The sequence below is a fragment of the Labeo rohita genome, chromosome 13 (assembly GCF_022985175.1).
Source record: "Labeo rohita strain BAU-BD-2019 chromosome 13, IGBB_LRoh.1.0, whole genome shotgun sequence".
In the NCBI taxonomy this organism is placed as follows: Eukaryota; Metazoa; Chordata; class Actinopteri; order Cypriniformes; family Cyprinidae; genus Labeo; species Labeo rohita.
Window position 1 is genome coordinate 21,147,994 of NC_066881.1, and position 12,612 is coordinate 21,160,605.

General features: G+C 38.4%; 1 protein-coding gene across 1 annotated transcript in view; it reads left to right on the forward strand.

Annotated features, from left to right (window-relative positions):
* The window catches only part of spock2 (SPARC (osteonectin), cwcv and kazal like domains proteoglycan 2), a 43,334-nt gene that overhangs the window by 28,390 nt on the left and 2,332 nt on the right, over positions 1-12,612 (forward strand). The window contains exons 5-9 of the mRNA XM_051126297.1: positions 423-537; positions 1,248-1,367; positions 2,722-2,940; positions 9,432-9,494; positions 12,453-12,590. Coding sequence (XP_050982254.1) covers positions 423-537; positions 1,248-1,367; positions 2,722-2,940; positions 9,432-9,494; positions 12,453-12,590 — 655 coding nt within the window. The remainder of the gene's footprint in view (positions 1-422; positions 538-1,247; positions 1,368-2,721; positions 2,941-9,431; positions 9,495-12,452; positions 12,591-12,612) is intronic.

Sequence of the window (12,612 nt, forward strand, 5' to 3'; positions counted from 1 at the left end):
ATTCTTGTTATTCAGTGCCATTCAAAAAAACATCTTTGTGACTCATGGATCAATCTGCTTGCACACTATGGGTAATGATGTCTATTATACCTTGTATTCTGGCCCTTGACATCCTCAAAAGTGAAAGAATTGTCTGAAGAGATTCTGGGTACTTGGGGATAAAAGAACCATTCTGTTGAATTATGTATTATCTCTATTATATCTATTTCTGACCTTGTGAGGGAAGAAATGAAGGTTGACATCAGCTTTTTAAAATGGAGATGTCTTGTCTGAACCAGCGATTTTCACTTGTCTGTAGATATAATTGTGCTCTGTCTGGGCTTAACAATTCATAGCACTGAACTGGAGCATGTGACACCGGACGAGTGTTATGGTGGCGCTGCTTATTCTTTGTGTGTTGTGTGTGTTGCACCTGAATTTAGTGCAAACTGGAGCAGCAGGCTTGTCTCACAGGAAAGGAGTTGAAAGTAAGATGTGCTGGTCTCTGCCCCTGTACCGCCACCGCCGCTCCCTCTACAGATGCGGACAGCAAACACGGTATTTATTTGTCACACACTTCCAAAAGGTACAGTTTAGTCTTGCAATGCTTGTTAAAAGGGTAGTTTAGCCAAAAATCATATACTTAAAGGGACAGTTTACCCAAAAATGAAAATTCTGTTAATAATTACTCACCCTCATGTCATTCCAAACCTGGAAGACATCTTCAGAATACAAATTAAGATATTTTTGATCCGAGAGCTTTCTGGCCCTGCATAGACAGTAATGCAGCTATCACGTTCAAGGCCTAGAAAGGTAGTAAAGACATTGTTAAAATAGTCCATGTGACATCAGTGGAATAAACTGTTAGATGAACTATCCCTTTAAGATAAACAATAAAAGGGCCAGCTTTTAAGTTTATATGATCATATTCTGATAATAATAATGAATGGTTTTATTCTAAGATTTCTTCAGATGCCATTTGTCTCTTTCACATCCCTTGTGCAGTCTGCAGTCCTTGCTCTAACAAAGGCTTTATTGATTTATCAACAGACTGTGCTGCTCTTTTTCTTTCTTTGCTGCTTGCTTTGTGAATTTCTGCTGACTTTGATTATGTCTGATTTATGTCTGCAGTCTCCGCAGGCTTTTCTTGTCAAATTCAGAAGGGCAAAAGCAGGACGATCGGTTCTTCACTCTTTAATGCCAATGTCTGCCAACACTCCCTTATCTCCTTTCACTGTCTCTGTCTTTCTTCTTCTTTCTGTCCTTAGAGAGTTGCACAGGGCAGGACCTGGCAGATCTGGGAGATCGCCTGCGGGACTGGTTCCAACTGCTCCAAGGCAACGGCAAGCAGAACAGCACAGGGAATCCTGTAGCCAGTTCTGCATCAAGTGAGGCTTTTACATTTATTAAAAGAAATGCCACAAATGCATAGTATTTTCAAACATGGACCTACAGTTGAGGTCAAAAGTTTGCATCCCCCTTTCGGAATCTGCAAAATGTTAATTATTTTACTAAAACAAGATGGATAATACAAAATGCATGTTATTGTTTATTTAGTACTAACCTGAATAAGATATTTCACATAAAAGATGTTTCAATTTAGTCCACAGGAGAAAATAATAAATGTAACTTGTTTTGTCTTCTGGGAAACATGTAACTATCTTCTGTAGCCTCTGAAGGGCAGTACTAAATGAAAATAATATGATATTTAGGCAAAATAAGAAAAGGCCTTAATGCATAATTGCATGATTTTTCCTTCTGGAGCATCAGTGAGTGTTTGAACCTTCTGTAATAGTTGTATTTGAGTCCCTCAGTTGTCCTCAGTGTCAAAAGATGGATCTCTAAATTATACAGTCATTGTTGGAAAGGGTTCAAATACACAAAAATGCTGAAAAACCAAAGAATTTGTGGGAATGAAAAGTTTTTCTGAAGAACAGCAGGAGGTTAAATGTTCAGGACAAACAAGGGACTCATGAACAACTATCACTAAACAAAAAAACAGCTGTGGATCATTCAGGTAACAACACAGTATAAGAATCAAGGGGATGTAAACTTCTGAACCTATTTTCTCTTGTTGACTATATGTAAACATCTTTTATGTGAAGTTTCTTACTAAATAAACACTAACATGCATTTTGTATGATCCCTCTTATTTTGGTAAAATAATTAACATTTTGCAGATTTTGAAAGGAGAATGCAAACTTTTGACCTCAAATGTATGATAATTGGCACTAAAAAAAACTGCTAATGAGGACCAGCAGATTCAGAGCCATTATGTCTGAATTGTGTTCTGTCCTGATGGCCATATAGCACAAGCAGCATTTTATCCACTCTGTCTGGCTGAATTGTAAAATGCAACTGAATGCTTAAGCACTCCATTTGTACCCACTTCATTTTAAAATGACTAGATCAACCATATGCCTCATCAGTTCTCTAACTAGCTATGCCTCTTTTGTTTGCAACATTTATTTGCTTCTGATTTATTTAGAAAAAAAAAACATCTAAAAGAAAAAACTTCTGCCCATGGTTTCCATAAGAGCAATTTACTCTCTTATCAGCAACATTTCAACAGTGAGTTTGCTTTAAAAAGGACGTTGATTAAATTTTTACAGCTAATATGATGCGATCAGCTGTTCAGGGAATGATGGCTCTTAGAAACCAGTTTAAAAAGTTTCAAAATGCAGAACTATTAAGCTAGTATTTCTTTGTGCCGAAACATACAGTTTGATTGTTTGTGCACAGTTGTGGACCGAACTCTTGTCGCGACCTGCAAGGACTCTATTGGCTGGATGTTCTCTAAGCTGGACACAAACAGTGACCTGTATCTGGATCAAGCTGAGCTGTCTGCCATTAATCTGGACAAGTATGAAGTGTGCATACGGCCCTTTTTCAACTCCTGTGACTCCTACCGGGATGGCAAAGTCTCCACAGCCGAGTGGTGCCTTTGCTTTTGGAGAGAAAGTGAGTTTTTAGTATCTTAATACAATTAAACCAGGCCTTAAAGGAAAATGCTGTTATTAAGTACTCACCCTCATGTCATTCCGAACCCGTAAGACACAAATTAAGATATTTTTGATGAAATCCAAGAGCTTTCTGACCCTGCATAGACAGCAATGGTATTAGCACGTTCAAGGCCCAGAAAGGTAGTAAGGACATAGACAGGTGAAAAGTCCAGGGCAATCAGAAGGGAGACACGGATACTTAGAAAATGGCTCTGTACTTGTGGCTAACACTAGGTGAGTGCTAAACGCTTAACAATACTCAGCGATAGGAGAAGGAAGTCCAAGGCTTATATAGTGTGTCTGATTGGATGCAGCTGTGTGTGTGTAATCAGCGCAATGGATGATGGGAAACGTAGTCCGGGGTGTGGTGCAACAGTCTGTGTAATTTGAATGTCAATGGAATAAGAGGGTGACATCTGGTGGTGAGCGGACCGAAGGCCACAGGCCAGATTTGTGACATTGTGAATTTTATAATAACATAATTAATTATTCTATATACTACCAAATATTCAGTACACTATTATTGAAATATGGAAATATTTTTACATTTATTGAGTCTCTTATGCAAAAATACAGAAAAACAGTTACAGTTATGTTGTGAAATATAATTATAATATTTTATATTTTATATTTTTGAATATATTTTAAAATGTAATTTATTCCTGTGATGCAAAGCTGAATTTTCAGCAGCCATTACTCCAGTTTTCAGTGTCAAATGATCCTTCAGAAATCATTATCTTTATTATCTGAAGAATCTTTTTTCGCCACAAAGAACCTTTTGTGAAACAGAAAGGTTCTTCAGATGCTAAAGGTTTTTTATGAAACCATTTAGACAAAAAAGTTCTTCTATGGCATCGTGAAGCACCTTTATTTTTAGGAGTGTATTATCATATATTTACAAAAAATCTAGAAAGAATATCTTAGTTCCAAATCCTAATAAATAGTGCCAACCCTGACTAAAATTAGATGGCATTTTAGTAAAACTGGCTAAAAACCAAAATGAAAGAATATGGCATGGCAAAGATGTTGACTAAACTGACAAAATATTTTCATTCAGAGGCAAAAAATCAAAAAAGTAACACTGGAAAGAAGTTATTTTGGCAATGAAAACTTAAAATCAGCTCTAACTGGGATCATTGCCTCAGCATTGCACATTTGTGCCCTGCACCCTGCTGGTCAGTGCCACGGTCCACAGTTTGCTCTGCTTGGTTATATCAGCGTGACAGAAGGGGGACACATGGCCGAACATCAGTGCCAGCGCTAGTCCGTGTCTGAGCGTGTTCAACACTGCTTCAGAGAGTTGGGGCTTTCAAATCTGAAATGATGTTTGAATTGGATTTGAGGGGCATATTTGGTTATCATTACAAAAGCCCAGAAGACGATACGGCATGCAAAGACCGGAGCGATAGCAAAGAGCATTTATTTTACATCAGCACACACTGGACTGGCATTAAAGATAAAGAAGACACCAATCGGTGGAGGCAGGGCTTTAGAAAAATCCATCTGTGTGCCGAAAGTTCTGCAGACTCATGCCACTAACTCATTCAGTTTGCATTGGATTAAGTTTAATTGGTTTTCTAAATATAATCAAACATTAAAGCGGGGAGGGGGACCGTATGTTTGGATTATTGTAATCCAAATCTTTCATTTTCTCTACAAACACCCCCTTTGGATAGAAAATGAGAGATGGGAGAGCTGGAGAAGGCGTAAATTGACCTTTAGCTGTTTGTGGCATGTGGAGAGAGTGATTTAGAGTTTTCATTTTGACGTGATGCATAAGTCTGGAGGAATTGCTATTCAGTGTGTGTTGCTAGGGTGACTGACAGTCAGTGTGTGTGTGTCAGCGGGGGAGAGCGTAGGTCTGTTTGCATGTGCATGTGTTTTTCGGCAACATGCTCTACATATTAATGAGATTCGTCAGTGTGTGAGTGTGTTCTTTTGTTTGAGGAATTCCTTTGAGTATGTGTGTGTTTACTTAAACCATGGAGCATGGCAAGTTTCTTGACACAAACAGGCTTATGCTCCACTGTGCATCGCACTGGAGGGGCACAGAGCTGTATCTTAGCAGTATCTTTACACACACACACACACACTAAACCAGCCTGGCTCTTGTTTGATGTGATTCTACTCACGATATGTGGCTGGGCACTCTCATCTCTCCTGGGTAGGGCACAGTTGCTTTTGGCCTGTCACACTTTGTCTTCCCCTTGTATTTCCCCCGGTGGATAGGAAATGGCCATTGCAGAGGGAAAAACAACATCAGTGTTGGTTGTTGACAGCCTGCTCAGCCTCAAACTCTCTGGGACTAAACCAGATGGGCAGTCAGACAGAAACCCGCTGCATTTTTTTAGACTTGACCTGCTCGGCCCTCACATACAGCTGTGAAACATGATCGTGTTGAAGCACTGGCGAATATTCCAGTATGTGCGGCATTGATTTATTTATGAAAGGAAACGTTCTGTCATCGTTTAGTAACCTTTGTGTCATTCTCGAACCTGTATGACTTTCTTCCCTATGTGGAATAGAAAAGAAGATGTTTGGGAGAATGTCCAGGCTGCTCTTTTCCATACAGTAGAAGTAAATGGGGACTAGGGCTGTCAAGCTTCAAAAATGACCATTGAAGTGGTTTGTACAACTTGTGTGCTACTTTCCAAGACTTCTGGATTCAGACTTGCGTGATGTTTGTGTGTGAGGACCAAAATTGTTTGATAGTAGTTGTGTGCGATCTGTATCTGAAATAATATTGTAATTTCAACTGAAAGAGGAAGACAGGGAGGGACATATCAAGCAGTCCTGCCCCCATTTGTTTTGTTTATATCACAGCTTGGGCCAGAGCAGCCATATTTGACAGTGTATGACAGCCACATCTCATCCATATCGCTGAAAAATATAGCACTCAATGTAAAATTCAAATATTTTTCCACACTATCCACTCCTTGCTGTCATGTCTCGGGACCAGAGCAGACTGTGCACGCTGCGGCAGTTCACGTGACACAGCACGAAACCAGATTTCTTTTGCCAAAATGGAAAGCAGATTCACACTGTCTGAATTATTGCCTATCCCCTATATAGTACACTACGTGGCATTCTCTGTATAGAAAATACTAACACTAACTCACTGAACAAGTGACCAATTTGCAGCTTCAGCGTCTATTTATAGTGCACGGGGCAGGATGCTTTGGATTCTAGAGGGCATTTGATTGGACAGAAAGTTTGATGAGAAACTGAGGTGAAGGGTGATGTCATCAAAATCATTGATTAATTTTAGCGGAAGTTGAAAACTAAGTTTTAAATGCTTATATGCTGTAAATGAGAATTTTGTCAGTGTTTAGGAGCACACTAGCTTATAGAAAAACTTAAAGGAGTTCCAAAGCTAAAATTTACAAATAATGTACTCACCCCACTGTAATCCAAGATGCCTTTCTTCAGTTGTAAAGAAATTATGTTTTTTGAGGAAAACATTTCAGGAATTATCTCAATATAGTGGACTTCAGTGGTGCCTGTGAGTTTGCATCCAAAATGCAGTTTAATTGCAGCTTCAAAGGGCTCTAAACGATCACAGCCGAGGAATAAGGGTCTTATCTAGCGAAATGATCATGATTTAAAAAAAAAAAAAAAGTAAAAATTATATAATTTTTTAACCTAAAATGCTTGTCTTGTCTAGCTCTGCGATGCGTGTGTGTACTCTGCGTAATCCGGGTCAATACAGTTAGGATATGTCAAAAAACTCCCATCTCATTTTCTCCTTCAACTCAAATTGTCCTACATCACTGTTTTACCTTTTTTTTTTGTAAAGGCCGTCTGACCTTCTTTACATGTTCACTTTGTAAACACAGAGTCGGTACTTCTGCAGCGATGTAGGATGATTTTGAAGTTGGAGGAGGAGTTTTTCGACATACCCTAACTGTATTGACCCGAATTACACAGAGTACGCATGCATTCAAACTCTCGGGCACCACTGAAGTTCACTATATGGAGAAAAATCCTGATGTTTTCCTCAAAAAACGTCATTTCTTTATGACTGAAGAAAGAAAAGCATGAACATCTTGGATTACAACGGGGTGAGTATCTGTAAATTTTTGTTCTGGAAGTGGACTTCTCCTTTAAGGCTGACATATTAAAAACCATAAAACTTAAATTTGTATTTCATGGGGACTTTAAAAAGATTATAGGTAAGGTTGGAAAATGTAAGCATTCATAATGTTTTTATGCATGGTGAATAAGTAAAGAATAATTGACGACGGGCCTTTGAATAATTAGAAAATAACGCACACTTGAGTTGGTGATGCAGCCACAATGCGAAGCAAAGTTTGCATTATTTTCTAATAATTCAATAGATTGGAGTCAATTATTCTGTTTATACTATGGTTACCACACCTCAAGATATTATATTTCAAGACATTCGTCCAGTTTTTATCCTTAAAACAGTAACGCGAGTTACGTGATAATATTTTTTTCAAGTAACAAGTAATGCATTACTTTTGAGTTTCTAAGAAAATATCTGAGTTACTTTTTCAAATAAGTAACGGCAGTTACTTTTTTCCCCGTTAATTGATTGACAAGTCTCCTGTCGGGAAATTGGGAGTAAACATGATGTTACTGTATTCTAGACTAAATGAATTCATCTCACTCACAAAAAACAGATTCAGTATTCCTCAAAATGAATAAAAACAGTGAAATGCAAACTCAGAATATGACACAACCCTGCAATAATTAAATATGTTAAATAAAACAAATATCCTTTATGTATTTAATCCGCAAAAGTAATGTAACGCATTACTTTCCATAAAAAGTAACTAAGTAACGTAATTAGTTACTTTTTCAGGGAGTAACGCAAAATTGTAATGCATTACTTTTAAAAGTAACTTTCCCCAACACTGATGGCGATAGTTTTCCGCAAAAGAAACAGTAAAATGCTTATGAAGTGAGTTCTAGAGATTATGTTCATGTGTTCATGTACTCATATATTGAGGCGGCAGAGGCTGAAAACACAGTGAGCGTCACGCGTATGTGTGTAGTAAACAAAACTGCATGTCTGTGCCATTCACTAACACAGACACGCAGAAATACGGCTCTTATTAAAATGCAGGGTATCGCGATACTTTTTAAGTACCGGTATATCGTGCAACACTAGTACAGTAGTAGCAACTTTACATGGCTGCTCAATCTAATGTTAACCTAGAAGAGTGTGTGCTATTGAAGTGTCTGTGCAGAATGTGGAAGCTGAATAGTAGCGCGCTCACTGCATGACAGATGGAGGTGCCGGTGCGGTCACTTGCTCTTAAAATACTCCGTCATTTTTGGTCATACAGATAAATGTAATACATCTTTTGAATCTGTAAAAACTCTACGTTTACTAGTCAACCAGAAAAATCTTTAGTCGAGAGCAGTCCTAGTCTCTTCTAATAGTGAATTTAAGTTCATCTTTGAGAGCAGTGCCATAATTACCTCGCTAGTGAGAAATGACATGTAGCTTTCAAGTTGCTAAACTATTTTACTGATAAAATCATAGTAGTGCTAACAACACATTTCTGTGCGAGTGTGTCTGTACTGTATGCGTGTGCATTTGTAAGGGAGATCAGAATTTTGTGGCAAAAACGTGTCGTTTTTATCCTGTTGTTTACTATATTTATTTGCTTGGTCAGTGTTGTGGGTTTTGGTCATTTTAGACTTGTGAAATAACTTAAGTCATCTGGTGAAGTGATATGGACATGTAATGCAGTCAAACCCTGCCTGGAACTACTTCAGCCGTGTGTTTCCCTGAAAATAAATGCAAACCTTAGAATGTTCGTCAGCCAATCAGATTCTAGCATTCAATGGTGCTGTGGTATAAAGAAAAACAAGTAGTTCTGTCCAGCTCTGAAAGAATCTCTAAATCTAAACACAATACATTTTTAAATTGGGCATATTGGTTCGTGCTCAATAGCTGTGGTCACCATTTACTTTCATTTAATGGAAAAGAGCAGCTTAGACATTATGCAGATAACTACTTCTGTGTTCCTCAGAAGAAAATTTTTTTTAAGTTTTGAATGACTTAAGGGTGAGTAAATGATGACATTTTTGAGAAAAACCTTCCTGTAATTTATTGTAAGAAGGTTGTACATTTCCACTTAGGGCATTAAAGAGAAAGCTGCAATAAAGAAAATTCCATAATAGGTTTTTAATTTTGTTCAAAACACATGCAAAACAAGTTCTGTTACTCCAAATTTAATTTACTCTTTCTTTTCATAAATTATATTGCCATAAAACCAGAGATTAGAACTATCTATTGTGCCACTTTTGAAAAGCGTGTGTGTTTGGGTGTGATTTGATTGTGCGGCTGCATGGAGAGCAGCCCTGGTGTAATGCCGCCTCATCTGGGAGTTGGTGGGGGAGCTCGTGTGAAGCGTTTGTCTGGAGGAGATTAGCGCCGGCTCTTCCCTAAAGGCACTGATTGTTTTTCTTCCACAGAGCCTCCCTGCCTGGCTGAGCTAGAGCGAATCCAAGTGCAAGAAGGAGCCAAGAAGAAACCGGGTAAGAATGAACGCTCCGCTGAGACTCATTCGCTGTACTATCTCGGGAAGAGCAAATTAAGGTGTGAAGGAGAGGTACAAAGGGAGATCCAGAAAAAGATGTTATATAGAATGTATACAACAGGTAAAAGAATGAAGGTCGGTAAAAGGAAAAAGCGAGGCAGAACGGAGGTAGAATGTAAACTCAAAGAGGGCGGCTCCGGCAGAAGTGACTCTAGAGGAGTTTCATTTAACAGATGACAAGCACAAGGCTGGGATTAGCCCCTAATCAGGTGTGTGGATTAGAGTGGCGCTCATGGCTCCGGGCGGTGCTGCATGTTTGGCTGCAGCGCTCTCAGGACTCTCCAAGGACGCGCTGCAGATGCTTCAGCCTATCAGAAGCAGCCAAAATGCAAACACTCCCTGAAGACTAAGAATAAATAGCAATGAATATAATACAAATAAATAGTTTCATTGTTATTTTGAAAGCTTAACCTATGTTTGCTCTTGGATACATTTATTATAAAACTTCAAAGGGAAAAAAATCCTCTTTTTATGTCAAAACAGGGATATAATATATAAACCTATAATATACAGTAAACCCCTTTTTCAGTATGTGATGCATATTACATTATATTTCACCCAAAATTAAAATTCTGTCATTAATTACTCAACCTTATGTTGTTACAAACTCGTAAGACCTTTGTTCATCTTTGAAACACAAATTAAGATTTTTTTTGATAAAAACTAAGAGCTCTCTGACCCTCCATAGACAGCAAGGGTACTATCACGGTCAAGGCACAGAAAAGTAGTAGTGTTAAAATAGTTCATGTGGCATCAGTGGTTTAACCATAATTTTACAAAGCCACGAGAATACTTTTAAGTATGCAAAGAAAACTAAAATAATGACTTTATTTAACAATTCTTCTCCGCGTCACCCTAAAGCTCCATTATGGAGAGTATCACAACGCAAGCGTTGTGGAAGAGAAGAAATTGTTGAATAAAGTCATTTTCTTTCGCACAAGAAGTATTCTCATAGCATCGCAAAATTACAGTTGAACCACTTTTGTCCTTACAGCGTTTCTGGGCCTTGACCCTGGTAGTACCCTTGCTGTCTATGGAGGGTCAGAAAGCTCTGAGTTTGGTAATTTGCAAATGTGGAACTCGCAAAAGAGGCAGGATTTATCACATGAACCAGTCACAGCTGAATATAACCAGTCATATCCAATCATATCGTGATGGAGGCATTGCCTCCTCTCATGTGACTTTCCCCCATTTATTCTTAATTACCCCCCACCAAACTTACCGCACACTTTAGGGAGTCTGTTAAAACTCAGTGGGCTCAGCGGAGGCAAGAGAGATGCGGACTCCTGTTGGGGACAATGTTTCTTTAGAAAAAACAAGTGATTTTTCCCCTTTTTAATGTTATTTTTTGTAATATTTGCGTTGTTTTATTTTTGTACTATGAATTTTTTTCTCATCCAATTTTTAGGAGACACTGCCTCCCTTGCCTCCTCAGAGGAAGTGCCACCCGATATATAAAAGTTGCATTTAGAAGTACATAGTACAAGTACATTACTTTCACCAGCTGTACTTAATTTATGTTCTTATAAATAAAAAAACACAAAGACATAAATAGGACAGTCAGGTTAAATTATGGGTAGGGATCAATGGAACCACCCGTGGCGATGGTTGGGATATAACATCACATCCTGAATGTTTAAAACTGGCTTTTAAAGATTTGTCCCTTAGTACACAAAGTGCATTAGGAGGAGAAGTTCACTTCCAGAACAAAAATTCACATATAATGTACTCACCCCCTTGTCATCCAAGATGTTCATGTCTTTCTTTCTTCAGTCATAAAGAAATTACGTTTTTTTGAGGAAAACATTTCAGGATTTTTCTCCATATTATGGACTGCTATGGTGCCCCGAGTCTGAACTTCCAAAATGCAGTTTAAATGTGGCTTGAAACGATCCCAAATGCAGCTGTAAACGATCCCAACTGAGGAAGAAGGGTCTTATCTAGCGAAACGGTTATTTTCATTTAAAAAAATACAATTTAAATACTTTTTTAATCTTAAATGCTCGTCTTGCTCTGCTTGAACTCATGTGTATTCTGGTTCAAGACAGTTAGGATATGTAGAAAAACTCCAATCGTATTTTCTCCCTCAACTTCAAAACTCATTTCAAAATCATCCTACATCGCTGCAGAAGCACCGACCCGGTCTTTGCAAAGTGAAGATGCAAAGCAGATCAAACACCCTTAACAAAAAAGGTAAAACAGCAATATAGGGCGATTTTGAAATTGAGGGAGAACATGAGATGGGAATTTTTTCGATATACCCTAACTGTCATGAACTGGAAAAAAACAGAGTTCAGGCAGAGTAAGACAAGGCGAGCATTTTACATTAAAAATTGTTTCACTAGATAAGACCCTTCTTCCTTGGCTGAGATCATTTACAACCGCATTTGGGATCGTTTGAAGCTGTATTTAAACTGCATTTTGAAAGTTCAAAGTCCATTATATGGAGAAAAATGCTGAAATGTTTTCCTCAAAAACAATTTATTTACGACTGAAGAAAGAAAGACATGAACATCTTGGATGACAAGGTGGGGGGAGTAAATTATATGTACATTTTTGTTCTGAAAGTGGACTTCTCCTTTAAATCCTGCATTTCATTGCTAAATAGATCATGATGATTATGTGAACATATAGTTTTTTATGACACTATGCAGTTGGTTTTTATCGCACATCATGATTCGAAGCACTGCAGACAGAAACCCAGCCCTCAACCCTCGCCAAGGTTACATTTTATGCATTACAATGAGCAGTCACTTGAGTCTGTCACATGATTTACAGCAATATGCAAACTAGATTGCAGTGTCACCCATGAAGCAATGCTCATTTTATATAGGATATGAAAATGAATGTAAAACACATTGTGCTTCTCAAAACGTGCGTCTGTTTCTCGTTTCAGATACATACATTCCCAGCTGTGATGAGGACGGCTTTTACAGGAGACTGCAGTGTGACAAGAGCAGAGGGGAGTGCTGGTGTGTGGACCAGCATGGAGGAGAGTTAATGGGCTCCAGAATCCATGGCAACCCCGACTGTGGTGAGCACGAGCACAACACACA